Source organism: Pistacia vera, unplaced genomic scaffold, assembly GCF_008641045.1.
Source record: "Pistacia vera cultivar Batoury unplaced genomic scaffold, PisVer_v2 Contig529, whole genome shotgun sequence".
NCBI lineage: Eukaryota > Viridiplantae > Streptophyta > Magnoliopsida > Sapindales > Anacardiaceae > Pistacia > Pistacia vera.
In genome coordinates, this window is record NW_022196367.1 from 201,645 (window position 1) to 216,732 (window position 15,088).

At 33.7% G+C, this 15,088-nt stretch overlaps 2 protein-coding genes across 2 annotated transcripts; both read left to right on the forward strand.

Moving 5' to 3' along the window:
* Positions 1-6,866: 6,866 nt before the first annotated feature.
* Positions 6,867-7,523, forward strand: LOC116107222 (disease resistance protein SUMM2-like). Its single transcript, XM_031393530.1, has one exon. It carries the CDS (start codon positions 6,867-6,869, stop codon positions 7,521-7,523), a length of 657 nt encoding a protein of 218 aa, XP_031249390.1.
* Positions 7,524-7,527: 4 nt separating this feature from the next.
* On the forward strand, positions 7,528-12,877 carry LOC116107223 (disease resistance protein RPS5-like). The gene is made up of 4 exons (XM_031393531.1): positions 7,528-8,407; positions 9,052-9,113; positions 9,281-10,081; positions 12,470-12,877. The coding sequence occupies exons 1-4, from the start codon at positions 7,528-7,530 to the stop codon at positions 12,875-12,877; spliced, it is 2,151 nt and encodes a 716-aa protein (XP_031249391.1).
* The last annotated feature ends 2,211 nt before the right edge of the window (positions 12,878-15,088 follow it).

The window sequence follows — 15,088 nt, forward strand, 5'->3', positions numbered from 1 at the left end:
CCCAGTGATGATAGTAAGAACAAGGTCATTGCTCCCAGATTCCAGAACCTGCATAATGGCTCCTATGTGAATAACAGACTTAACGTTTGTACATAAACACGCCCCACTAAAGACTTTGATCTTTTTTCATGTTTCGATCTCGAAAGTACTATGGCGATGTGCTTCCACAAACGTTAAATTTGCAAACAATTGTATCCATCAATGGTAAATTTTGAAAAGTGTCACAACACTAGAACCACAAATCATTCTTTAGTAACCATGGCGAACGCCATATACTATTTCTCACTTTTTTCCTTTCTTCAAAATGGTAAAGAACAACAACACCGGAACTTCTAAAAATTATTAGCATATTTTTTAACTACAGCGGACTGCATGAATGAAGTTTTGCAGTAAAACTTTTAATAGCTCAACAACCTTACCGATTTTTCAGGGTCTACAATCAGTCCAGGCCAGTAAATTGCTGAAGCAGTTCCACCAAGAATTCACCGGGCCAGAAGACATCATGAGCAAAATATTTCAAACAGACAAAGGTTTATACTAAACCTTTTCTTATCATAACAAAAACAGAGCATTTGAAAAGCTGGATGAACTTTTGCAGTTTTATATTCAAATGCTGTCAAATAAAGATCTTCTGATAGGGATTCTGCTCTGAATAATTTTTTTTTCATGAAAACTTCAAAGTGGCTTTTGGATTGGAAATTGAGGAAGCTGGTTCAAATATTCACAATAATTTCCATCCTTCAGCAGTAACTGCATGACTAAGGACACTGTACATTCAGTCAGCTTCACATTTCTCTCCGCCATCTTATGAAGGAGTTCAAGAACTTTTGGTACTCATTATTCTTGAGGAAACCGAACATGAGCATAGTAAATGTGAATACATTTGGAGCACAACATTTTTCCTCCATATGTGACAACAACTCATTTGCCTTTTCTAGTTGTCCATTTTTACAAAGCCCATTGATCAAGATGCTATATGTTACAACGTCTGGCACTAGGTTTTCATGAATAGAGAGAATTTTTGAAATAGCTCCCAAGCAGTTTCGAATCTCTCTGTTTTACATAATCCATCAATGAGGGAATTCAAGCTTTCAAGGCTAAATGCAGACTTATTATTTACTACAGTATTAAACATTTCCACTGCTTCCAAAATACATCAATTCTTGCAAAGTCCATCAAGGAAAATGCTATGTGTCAAAGAATTAGGCACAACACCATTAAGTTGCATCTCATCAACTAATTTCCATGCATATTTTATCTTAGCTTTTCCAAAAATGCCAGTTAATAAGGTGTTATATGTAATCACATCAGGCCTAATTCCTTTTGAAATCATCTCTCGATAAAGACTAAGAGCTTCTTTGACTTCTTTATTCTTGCAATACCAATTGATTAAAGTATTGTAGCAAACAACATTAGGTCTATATCCCTTTCTAGTTATAGAATCAAACAACGACCTTGCATCACCAATTCTATCTGCCAAGCAATAACCATTCATTAAAATGGTGTAAGTATAAACGTCGGGATCCACACCTCTTTAAATCATCAATTCCAACAACCTATTTACTTCGTCCGATTTCCCTTTCTTGCAAAGTTCATCTATGACCACAGTAAAAGTCACCACACAAGGCCGCAGACCTTGATCCATCATCAATATAAATATAACTTTTACCCTTCTCCCAATCACCCACACAACACAAACCATGAATTAGAGTGTTATAAGTGGCTGCGTTTGGACTAATTCCTGAACCCTTCATTTCCAAAAACAATCGTCTAGCCTTCTCAATTAATCCGTCCTTAAAAAGACCATTAATTATAGTATTATAGGTAACAACATTTGGCCAACAAATAAGACCAGATTCTTTATTCCCATTAACCATCTCTTCATGCAACTTAATGGCAACACTTATCTTCCCTGTTTTACACAATCCATCAAAGTGTTGCAAGTGATCACATCAGGCCTACAACCAACAGCAATCATTTTCTTAAACAACTCTCTTGACTCCATAATCTTTTTCTCTATACACAGACCTTTAATCAAACACGTAAGAGTCACAGTATCTGGGCTAAAACCCTTCTTCAAAATTTTCCCCCAAAACCATCAGAAACCCTTTTAATATTGCACAAGCAATTCATCAAAATTTTCAAACACATATAATTTGGAGACAACCCAATTGAATTCAACCTCTTATATAGCGAAATCACTTCATATTAATGCTTCTTCTTAGCAAGTGCACCAAACAATATGACGAATGATGAAATTGCAGAAATTGGTAACAAATTAATCATGTAATCAAAAAAGTAGAGAGCATCATTCGGAGTAAAGTTACCTGATCGACAATTTTCTTTGAGGAATTCAGCAAGTGAGATTTGTTGAGGGGTTTTCCTGAAAGAAGATAAAAGTTCATTTTTGGAGCTTGAAGTTGTGAGGTTCTGCAAGGGAGTTAATAAAAATGAAACATTACCTTTCAGAAATGGGGTTTGAGAGAATGACGACGAACGAAATGCGGCTCTCAAAGCCATGAATTGAAGAGGGTGTTTTTGTGGATTTTGTTAAGGTCCTTTAAGGAAAGGAAAATGCTAAATGCCATTGCAAATACATAAAGAGACGAATGTTTTGATAAATATAATAAATAACCCTTAAGTTTTGTAGTATCCTGTTTAGTTTAAGTCTAATTCTAACCTCACAATTTTGAAAATTATTCACTTAACACCCCTTTTATCAACGGCGTAGAAGTTAAAAATGAAAATTTACATTAATATTAGAGGGTTAAATTTACATTTGATTGAAAAATATATTTGGTTCATTCGTCAAGTATCGATTGTTGCTTTAACCCTTTTTTTTTTTTGGGATTAATATTATAGGATTTAAAAAATCCTCACTAATGAATTAGGAATCAATTGATAATGATTTTGAAGATATTTTATCTATGTGTTCTTGTAATGCCCTTGTTATCTATCGAGGTGTGTTTGGTTTAGGATATGTTTGGTTCAGAGAATGTTATAATACTAGAAATATTATATTAATGAGGAGATAAATTACCTTGAAATTACTAGAAATGTTATATTAGATGTGTTTGGTTAGATTAAAATTAATTGGTAGATATGTTATATTGATATGTGGTTGAGAGGAATAAATCGGCGAGTATGTTATATAGACTACTGAATTTTTTTTTTTTTTTTTAATATTATTATTATATTTTAACATCCTATATTTGAGATTTTGTTAAAACACCCAACCATAATAAACTTTAAAATTTAACAAAATCACCCCCACTCACCCAAGCCACAGTCAGCCGCTACGGCCGGTTGTGGCATTAACAATGGTAAGATCTTTGGTTGTCGTTAATGGCCAGATAGATCTGGCCGTTATTAACAGCCATGGATTTGGCTGAAAACAGCTAGATCGGCGCATGACCGGCGAATTAGCGATTGCCTATGGTGATGGCCGACGATCGGTGTGGCCAAATCTGGCTGTGGTCTTGGGTAATTTGGTTGAGTACAAAGGTAATAATGGCTTAACAATCTTGTATATAAGGCTAAAATTGTCCATGAATATTCTTATAAATTATTTAGATAACAAAGACATTACTATTCTAAAATTTTATTAATAAGAGGTAAAATTGTAACAAAAATAAAATTATCAAGAAATCTCATAATACTTAAGAAAATTGTGGTATTCAGATCACCACCTATATAACTAACAATAATTACTTATATTATAAAGTACAAACATGCACCTTTTTTATTTTTTTTTTGTTTGGTCTTTACACACTATTAAGAAGGAAGTGCAAGAGTAAAAAAGAAAATGTTGTTAACATTCCTTAACAAACGACAAGGAACATTAGGGATAATTTTCAAACTAGGGGGATAATTAAAGTTTACTAAAAGTAGGGGAGATCACTAAATTGAAAATTAACAAAAAAAAAAATAGGGACTAAATTGATATTTAACTCCATTTTCCCCAAAACCAAACAAAATAAAACCCAAACCACCACGCAGTCCAGAACTAGAAACTGAGTGGCAACAGTGTCAATGAGACTATCCACCTCACTGATTTCAACCATAGCAATTCCTCTAAAACCTTCCACCATAATACCCACAAGTGGCATTTGGATCATATAATATTTTATTATAGAGGGGTATTAAATTAAGGAAAAGATAGATCACCTTGAAGATTACTGAAAATGTTTAGAAAATATGTTTAGTTGGTTCGAATAAATTGGTGAGTAATATGTTTGGTTGGGAAGATAAATGGGTTGGTATGTTATATAGATTACTATATTTCCCTCATTTTTAAATATTAATATAATCTTATTTTTTATTAATATTTTTATTGTTCTTTTTTGAATGATTTCTTTTAACCCCATACATTTGAAATTTTGCTAAAACACCCCAACCATATAAAATTTTAATTTGTAGCAAAATCACCCCAAGCCATTGCCGGTAGCTAGCCACCACCACTAGTCTCCATCAGAAGTCGACAGAATGGCACACGACTGGCTGTATATGGTAGGTCGCGCGTCGACAAAGCCATTTCTGGCCAGATATGGTCGAAAAAGGCCGTAACGGCATGAGATCGACCAGATCCCACCGGTCGTGCACCATTACGGTGACTAACATCGGCGACCGACAATGGTGGCCAGCGGCCAACGGTGAGCTTGGGTGGCTGGGGGTGTTTTGTTAAATTTTAAACTTTTTTGTGGCTGTGGTGTTTCAGCTAAATTCTCAAATGTAAAGGGTTGGATAATGGTTATTTGGTAGACATTTGAGGGCAATTATGTCCGAAATTGTATTTAATTAAGGCCAAAATATATATAAAAATCAGATTACTTGTAATCTTTTAATAACAGTCTGGGGGAGGGTATATTATTACCCCCAATATTACCAACAATAAACTATTTGCACTAAAAGATACTCATAATAGTTTATTACTTGCAAACCAAACATCGAAATCTTGCAAAATAAATGAAGATTACCCTCGTTATCTTATATGCCCCCGATCCAAACACACCCACAAGAATTTCTTTAAATCCCAACTTTAAAGACATTAAAAAAAACTATTACGACTGAATGAGAATCAATATTTTTTTTTGTTAGTGGTCTGGTGTGATGGTTTAAAACTCATCATTTCCATTCAATTTTATTTTTTGGTGATCGGGAGTATTCGAGCCAGTTTGCGTGTAACTTGATTAATCCCCCGAGGCCTAAAGTTAAGGATTGACTAAACTTTCGGTCGCTAATCCCCTGAGGCCTAAAGTTAAGGATCGAGTTTGACTAAACTCTCGTTTGCTAATCTCCCAAGGCCTGAAGTTAAGGATCAAGTAAACTCTCGGTGGCCACCTCTATTACAATTGAGGGAATTGAACTCAAGATCTCTTGAGTAATATACCTAAGAGTCCTAATTGACCACCCAGCCATCCAAATGTGGTTATTTCCATTCAATTTTTTATTATATAATTGAGAATTGTGTAATTTCATTGTTGGTAGACTTAAGGATATTAATTATTTTAAGATATGATATAATAATAAAAATTCCTCTTAGATTTTTAAAATAACAGAAATCCTTCCGATGAATTATTAGTAAACTGTTAAAATTTATACTATTATGGATTAATAAATATTATCAAATTGTTCTGTTGATTTTAACATCTAAAACTTAAATTATGAAACGTCAAAGGAACTTTTTCGTTACTAAATCTTATCTTAGTGGGAATAATTCATTAACTCTTGTTCCTAATATTATAACACAAGAAAGGAAAGCTTCTTGAGTTGTAGAAGAGCGAAAGAAGTGACGAAATGTGATAGCTAACGTTCCTTCTTTTTCTTTATTGTTATTGATGTGGATGACATAGACAATATTGACATTTTTGGTTATATAACACACGATAATTTTATAAGTCATTCTTTGACGTTAGTATGGTAATGGAATGAGAGACATTTCTAACTCTGGCCAAAAGTATGATAAAGTTGGTTGTGCGTAATAGATTTGCTTCTATAAACATTGATTTCCTCTTCTTGAGGACAAGAATATTTATACATATAATTTAACTATATAATATATCTGCATTTGATTTTGAGTACATGAAATATTCATCTAACACATTAGCATGTTATAAAAGAAAAGCAGCCTTGGGAGCGAAGGCGAAGGATGGAATCATTCATTTCCAAGATGCATTACATACCTTCCTTCTTCATAGAATTTGCTTTCGTTGCTTTATGCTGCAACCTTTCTCATTTCTTATTTCATATAAATATTCCTGTCTTCTTTTTATGCTTTTCTTTTTTTACTTTTATCATTTCATAACGCAAATAATATATTATCAGAGTGGTTTAACAAAGAGTTTACATGAAGTAGATTTTAAATATATATCTTGTTATACTTGTATATTTCATTTGTATAAAAATCTTTAAGTGATTGATAAGATTGAAGAAGAATGTATATAAAATTGATTTTGTATTCTTCATGTTCAAGCTGAAATCTAAGTACATATTGATTGATAGCATCCAATAAACTTGAAACATCATTGATGGAACCAAGCAGCCTTGACATGTTATAGATTTTGACGCATTAAGATGTTATAAAAGTAAAGAATGATGTTGTAACAAGGATGGAACCAAGCAGCCTTGGCAGCGAAGGCAGATGATGGAATTATTCAAAAAATTTCAGGATGAATTACATGCTTTCCTTCTTCATATAAATCACTTTTCTTTGCTCAAACTTTTCTCTGTTCTTATTCTGCGTTCATCCTCCTCGTCACAAACTAACTTAAAAAATTTCTCCTAAATACCCTTTTTTGAAATCATCTATATTATCTTTCTTTCACCTTCAATCACTCAAATAGAATTCCAAAAAAAAAAAAAAATATATGGCAGAGCAAATTGTTTCTTCAATCGCTGGGAAGGTCGCAGACAGTCTATTTGATGCAGCTCGCCATGAGCTTGGTTACTTGTTTTATTACAACGACAACATTGAAAACTTGAAAAAGCAAGCTAAGAAGCTGGCAGATAGCAAAGACAATGTGCAACTGAAAATAGAATCTGCAAAAAGAAATGGAGAAATCATCTTGGTTGATGTTCAAAGTTGGATAGCTGAAGCTGATAATATTTCCAAAAAAGCTGAAAAGTCTTTTGAAGATGAAGACAAAGCCAACAAGAGGTGTCTCAAAGGATGGTGCATTAATCTCGGACAACGCTACCGATTCAGTAAGGAGGCAGAGGAGCATACTCTGGTGATTGATCAGCTCCAGGAAGTGGGAAAGTTTGAGAGCGTGTCTTGTCCTGCTCTTCCATCTGGAATTATATCATCATCTAAAGTATTTTATTCTGGCCCTTTTGAATCTAGAAATTCAATCAAGAAGAAAGTTATGAAGGCCTTAATTGATGGTGACAGTGTCAGCATAATTGGAATATGTGGAATGGGGGGTGTGGGTAAAACCACACTAGTTAAAGAAATCAGCCAACATGTAAAAGAAGCTAAAATGTATGATGGCAGTTGTGATGGCAGTTGTCTCTCAAACCCCTAGTGTTATGAAGATTCAAGGCGATATTGCTGACATGTTAGGCATAACAAACTTCTTGCCGGCTAATTCTGAAATAGCAAGAGCAAGTTTCCTATGGGAGAGAATCAAGGAGAAGAAACGGATCCTTATTATTTTAGATGACGTTTGGGAAAGAATTAAATTGGATGAGATTGGTATTCCTTTTGGGAGTGACCATAGAGGTTGTAAAATTTTAATCACCTCTCGAAGCAAAACTATATGTATTCAAATGGAGTGTCAAAAGATACATACAGTTGAAATTTTATCAAAACAAGAATCTTGGGTACTTTTCAGCGAGATTGTAGGCTTAAATGTCAAAACTTCCGACATAAACTCTATTGCAAGAGAGATAGCTACTAAATGTGGTGGCTTGCCAATTGCAATTGTGACAATAGCAGGAGCTTTAAAGGGCAAGAACAAGCATGTGTGGAGCAATGCGGCACGACAACTTCAAAAGTACAACCTATCTAACATCCCAGGAGTGAAGGGGATCTTATTTTCATCTTTGGAACTGAGCTTGCATTATCTAGAAAAAGTAGAGTCAAAATCACTTTTCTTATTTTGTAGCTTATTTCTAAAGGATTACAAAATTCCAATTGAAGTTTTAGTGAGATATGCGATTGGTCGGAGGTGGTTTAACGACGTTGATGAGACGATAGAAGATGTCAAAGACAGAGTTCACGCTATTGTAAGTACCATCACTTCTTCCTTTCTCTTAATTGATGATGGTGAAGAGTATGTTAAAATGTATGATGTAGTGCGAGATTTGGCATTAAACATAGCTCCTAAATACAACCATCAATTCATGGTAAAGGCTGGCATTGGTCTACGAGAGTGGACAAATAGAAATACATATAAAGATGTCACATGTATCTCATTGATGTCAAATAATAATATGGAGCTACCTAATGAGTTAGAATGCCCAAAGTTACAGTTTTTGATGTTGCAAGGCAGTTCTGAATTTTTTTTTTCCTAGAAATTTCTTTCAAGGAATGAAGAATCTTAATGTTTTAGATTTGAGTGGATTCACTCTCTTGTCACTACCTGATTCGCTTTCATTTCTTTCAAATCTTAGAACATTATATATTAGTGGTTGCATGTTGGGTGACATAGGAGTAATTGGAAAGCTAAGAAAACTAGAGATTCTTAGCCTTTTCAAATCTTCTATTGAAGAGATCTCTGTATCCTTTAGCCAATTAAGTAATCTTAGGTAACTAGATTTGAATGATTGTTGGAAGTTAACACTAATACCTTACAGTGTTACACCCTCTCTCAAAAAGTTAGAGGAGTTGTATATTTATACATTCAGGCGCTGGGAATTTGAAAGTGAAAATTTGACAAGCAATGCCAATCTTGTTGAGTTACAAGTCTTGTCTCGATTGACTCATTTAGAGATTAATATTCCAAATCTTGACCTCTCATCAAAATTATTGGTATTCCAAAATAACCTGTCCAACTTTAAATTAAGAATTGGTTATAGTGAATATACTGATTTTGAATTGTATGAGAGTAGATACTCAAGAAATATGTGTGTCTCACAAACCAACATTTCAAAATTACATGACTGGGTTAAAGGTTTGCTCAAAAGAACTGAGTTGCTATTTTTGGAGGAAACTACTAATTTAGAGAGTATTAGCCACAACCTAGTTGAAGATGGGTTCAATGAATTGAAGTATCTTAACATTAGATCATGTCATGAGATAAAGTATCTCTATAGCATGTTACCATGTCATTTGTTACAGAGCTGTCAAAACCTTCAAACTTTCAAGGCATATGATTGCGGATCATTGGTGTATATATTTGATTATAAAGATATTAAGATTGCAGAGGGAGAAGCCAAGTTACTCTCATCGTTAGAGTATCTAAATTTGGAATGGTTGCCAAAGTTGTCACATATATGGAAGGGTGACCATCAATCCATAAGCCTTCGTAACTTGAAGGATGTAGAACTTAAGTCATGCAATAAGTTAACAAAAATATTTTCACCAACTCTACTCCAAAGCCTTATTTGTCTGGAAAAAATAAATATAGTATATTGCCATAATTTAGAAGAGATCTTTGAGAAGAAAGAAGCTTTGGATGAGGAGTTAGAACGCACCATAACCTCCCCAAGTTTGGGAAACCTGACTTCTATGGACATATCTTGGTGTCTTGAATTAAAAAACCTCTTTAGCCTTTCCATTGTCAAATGCTTGGTGAAGCTCAAATATCTTCATCTATGGAGTTGCTCAAGATTACAAGAAATAGTCACAAATGAGAAAGGAGAAAAAGAAGCATCAATAGAGAGGATAATGTTTCCTAGTTTGTACAACTTGATACTTCGAAGTCTAGACAACCTCACTTGTTTTAGCTCTGGGTCATATACTATTGAATTCCCAGCATTGGAGAGGCTACTGTTATATGGATGTAGAAAGATGAAGACCTTTGGTTATGGAGAGCAAGGGACACCCAAGCTTAATAAAGTGTATGTGAGATACTTTGGAGAAGGAGAACGTTGGAATGACAACTTGAATGCCACAATGCAAGAGTTTTACAGAGAACAGGTATGTACTTAATGATGAAAGAGTTACATCTTCTAATTAATTTTGTAAAGTTTTATCATTTTCCATTGATGATCTTCTCATTCATGCACTTTATGTCAATTAAATGTATATAATTAATATGACATTCAATTCAACTGAGTAACCCTATTGTTTTAAGGTTTGAGATTTAATGAATAACCTTGTCAACATTCATGCCTAGCATATCAAAAGCTTGTTGCCAAGAGTTTCCCAACCCAACACCCATTGGTAATGTTTTTAACTTTTTATATGCAATCTGTTATTGATCTTGTATCATATCAATTATACAGAAAAATTGTTTTTATTATTTTTTTAAAATCTCTTAATCCTAATAAATAATTTTGTTTCTTTTCTTAATAAAATTATAATAAGTTCAATTTATTATGTGAATATTGTTTTCATTTCATTTTTTTTAAACAAATTATACATTTTAAATAATAAATCTCATTGTTTTAAGTGTGTGATAATTTTTCATATTCTATATTTGAAATTATACAATTTAAATAATAAAATTGAAGAGGTGTCTATTATAAATAAACTTATTGTTTTTGTAGGTGAATCAAGCAGGAGGATCGGTTTAAATTAGAGAGTGAAAATGGTATGAATCATGTTTAATTATTTTATTTATTCAGTATTATTGACAACACAAGAAATCGGGATGATTTGATTTGCTTGATTATTCATATGATTGTGTATATATTCATTAGAAACATTAATGGTGTGTGTAAAAGCTTTTATATTTATTCTTTGTAATTCATGGCTTTGGTGATTGTTCGTCGCTCACCCACCAACTTCAATGGTACCGTTGCAATAGTCAAAAGGTAATATATTCAATGATGTTGGCATAATGAATAGTGAAAGTGGTGTTTTGCTATGGAAGACAGGAAAAAATTCAATCTTGTTGGATAGTGTTATTTTTTTTTTTTTTAAATAAAGCTAATATTTAATTATCAATTAAAATAAATAATTATTAACATAAAAAAAATAGTTTATACCTAATATTGATTTTTAGGGTATTTTAGTAATTATTATTTACATAATAAATTTTTATTTGAAAATCCTTCCTAATGTACATAATCACTTTTCAATATATTTTGATAAACACCTTCAATTTGTAGAATTAGAAGTTATTTTATAAACTACAACAATCCAAAATGAAGATCAGTTGAAAGTTTATAGTGAAAAAGATATGAATCATGTGTTACTTAGAGTTTGTTGGATATATAGTATGTTATCTATTGATCTTTTACATGTTTATTAATAACCAGAGTTTGTTAATGATCTCTAGAGGAAGAGGAAGAAGAAGAAGGATAAGGATGAATTAATTAACTACTTCTTGTGAAAGATATTGAGGTGAATTAATATATTGATTTGCTCTATCATTCATATGACTCTCTCTCTCTCTCTCTCTCTCTCTATATATATATATATATATATATATATATATTATATATATAACATTAAGGTGTGTGTGTAAAAGCTTTATATTTATTCTTTGTAATTCATGCGTAATCATTTTTCTCCATTTTAGTTTATTGTATTTAGTCTTTTTTTAGAGGTAAGGCTCTTACGTCCCCCTCTGTATAGGTGTCATCTTTTTTTTCAATTAATAAAATCTCCCTCATACCGTCGAGGTTTGCGAAAGATATTTAAATTCAAATAGTTGTTTATTGGATTCACATGAGATATTTTTCAATACACTCAATCCCATGTAAACAATATATAATTTTCTAAAGTTATTTATTTATATAAATGAATATGCCTCCATTGTGATAAATTGATTTGCATAAATTTTCACAAACATTAGTTTAGTTAAAATTATAAAATAAATAGTTTTTAAATACTTCTTAAATTTAAAATAGGACATTATAAGTTGTTTATATATATATATATAAGTCACTCAAGTGGTTTGTAAATTTTTTTTTAAAATAGATATATGCTTTAAAAAACAATAAGACATATTTTATTGATTTTTGTTTGAATATTGTGCATGTTTTAAAACCCAGCCCGGCTCGGCCGGTTGAACCGGTTAAACCGAGACCCGGCTAGTGACCGGCTAGGTGAGCCTCAAAACCGCCATTTTTATTCTCCCTTTAACGCCTGCGGTTGGACCATTCACCTGTAGCATCCACCGGTCCAACCGTCCATTTTAAAAAATCCGGGTTAACAACTTAACTATATAAAATATAAAATAATTAAAGTTTTAATTATTAATTATATTAATGAACAGTAAACTCCCAAATCCCAATATCAACATTTCCCTCATTCCCCCCCCCCCCCCCCCCCCCCCCCCCCAATTTTTTCACGGCCATTTCCCACCCTTTGCTCTGAAAGTCTGAAGCTTCATTGAACTCTGAAAATTACTGCCAGAGTCTTCCCTTCACCGTCGAAACTCGTCGCTGCAGCCTTCACCGTCAATGGCTTGCTTCGTCGTCAGCTGGGATACCGCTCATCATCACTGCAGATCTACGCCATAATCCATCATTGTCATTCTTCTTGGAGCTACACAGTGCACAGTCGATCTCAATCTCGGAGCTGCACACACTCTTCTTCACATTGCTTGAATCTCAGGACTCAGCTCTTCATAGTTGCCCACTTGCCCTGTTCACAACCGAGCTCCACCTCCCTGACGGTCAACGAATGGCAGCTCATCTTCACCAGCAGGTAACTGTCACAGCTACAGTGTTTAAATCACAGAGTTTTGATAGGTCTCATTATCTTAGCCACGAGGAGAGGAGGCCTACCCATACTGAAGGTGGAAATGTCTATAAAGTATAAAAGGCACAGCTACAATTCTCCTTCTGCACATTCAGATGTAAAGTTTGATGAATCTGAATGTGATGAAAAAAATCGAAATGGAAGAACCTCCTGCCAGCATTTATCAACCACCTGAGCGACCTCCACCGCCAGTACCTTCAACTCTTGGTAAACAGGATTCAGTTCATCGCATTCATCCTAAATTACTAGATTAAGATGATCTTGCTGCTTGTTTTGATTCTCTCAAGCTTAGAAAATCATAAGCCTAAAATATCAAATGCTTTACAGCATCATTTTTGTTTGGGTTCTATAATCCATACATATTATCTAATCTATGATATTGAATTTGTATAAAGCATATGCTTTTTATGTATTGTACTTAACTTCTAGGTTGAAATCATTTCTTGAGCTCATTGTTACTTAATTATATAAAAAAATATTTTACAATTTGGGAAATCAGTGGATTTTGTGAACATTATTTTAATGACGTCAGCATGATAACATCACCGGTTGAATCAAAGGTTCAACCGGTTAAACCGGTCAATCCGAGACCCGATCATCTTGTCGGGTTTTGTCCCGGGTCGATTTTTAAAACATTGATATTGTGTTAAGAAAGGATTATTTTATTTACTATATTATATGAGGGGCCCATGTGTCTCCTTTCCCAACTTTTTCATTCTGATTTCACCTGCATTCCTACAGGAACGAACCATGATTCAATTATTAATTATTAATCAAATTAAGTAATTAGTTATATAAATAGTTATTTTATAATTTATTAATTTTTAAGGATATTTTAATAATTAAAATTTGATACTCAGCTTCTACAATTCCGAACTAGTGTGAATTTGTCAATGCTCTGTAGAGGAAGAAGAAGAAGAAGGATTAATGAACTGCTTTGCTGTGAAAGAGATTGGGAAAAGCTGAAACTCTGCAACCACTTCAACATTTCTGGCTCTTTTGTTCTTCGATACAGTACTCTTCCTTCTTTTCATCCATGGAAATTGTTTCATTAGAAATTGTAGAAACTGATGTTCAAAGCTGGATGTCAGAAGTTGATAAAATCGTTGCAGAAGCTAAAAACTTTTTGGAGGTGTCTCAAAGAGTGGTGCATTTATCCCAGACAACATAACCGACTCCATTAACAGGTAAAGAAGAGAATTTTTCTTGTGCTAATTATCTGTTAAAATTGTGTAGTTTTTGTGTTTTCATACATTCATTCTGGGTTTGTTAAAGGCATTTTATGCATCATGTTTGATGAAATGCTTGTGAGGAATGGTTTCCTACATGTGGTGAGTTTGTTGTCAAACGGCTCAAAGAAGCATAATGGAAGCCACTACTTGGTACTGATTGGTTTGCTTGCTTGCAAACAAACGAGAAAGTGATTTTGGGGACAAGGGTTAATTTCTATGAGGTAGTGGTATTGCAAGCAGAAATTTTACATTAATTAATTTAAATTTGCTTCTTTGGAATCACTCTTGGCCTTAGGTGATTTGTTATGGGTGGTTAAGGCAGCTTTTGATGTTGGCACTTGGACTATAAGGAAGGACAGTCACAGTAAGCCAAAGATCCTCAGTGGACTGGTTGACTTGAGCTGGTTTTCCTCAAAGTGACTCTTGGAAGCTGCTGTTGGTGGTCTACTACCTCTAAAGGGAGAAATGGCTTCATTCTCCCTGGCTTCCCCTTGTCTTCGCCTTTGGACCTCATCCAGAAGCAGACTAGGAAATTTTTTGAATTCTCTTATGGCTCCCATTTAGCTGCTCTCGACATTATGGTCGGAAACGACAGCTAGATCCATCGCCTTTTCGGCTAGATCCACATCCAAATCCGTGGATCTAGCCAAAAATAAACGACCAGATCAGCACGGCCGACCAGATCCAGTCAAGTGTGCATCGTTTCGACGACTACCGATCACGATCGACGATGGTGGCTAACGATCGACAGTCTTCAATGGCTAGGGTGTTTTGGGTGGTTTTCATGTAAATGGTTTTCAGAATAAGGGCATTACTATCCAAATATTTTATTACTAGGGGGTAAAATAAGAACAAAATTAAGATTAATTTATGTAAAATGAGGGGCATTTCTATCCAAAAAAATAATTTATGAGGTTGCAGAAGTCATTTTGTACAATTGGGCTAATTGTTATTTGGTAGACATATGAGGGCATTTCTGTACGAAATGTTTTTTAATTGAGGGTAAAATTGGTATGAACAGTGGATTATCTCAGTTATC

Bases quoted from the DNA above. Each gene is read 5' to 3' on its own strand.
- LOC116107222 (XM_031393530.1), top strand. From the start codon at position 6,867: ATGGCAGAGCAAATTGTTTCTTCAATCGCTGGGAAGGTCGCAGACAGT.
- LOC116107223 (XM_031393531.1), top strand. From the start codon at position 7,528: ATGAAGATTCAAGGCGATATTGCTGACATGTTAGGCATAACAAACTTC. The intron at 8,408-9,051 runs GTATCTCATTGA...GTATGAGAGTAG, and splicing joins TACATATAAAGATGTCACAT to ATACTCAAGAAATATGTGTG. The intron at 10,082-12,469 runs GTATGTACTTAA...AATTACTGCCAG, and splicing joins AAGAGTTTTACAGAGAACAG to AGTCTTCCCTTCACCGTCGA.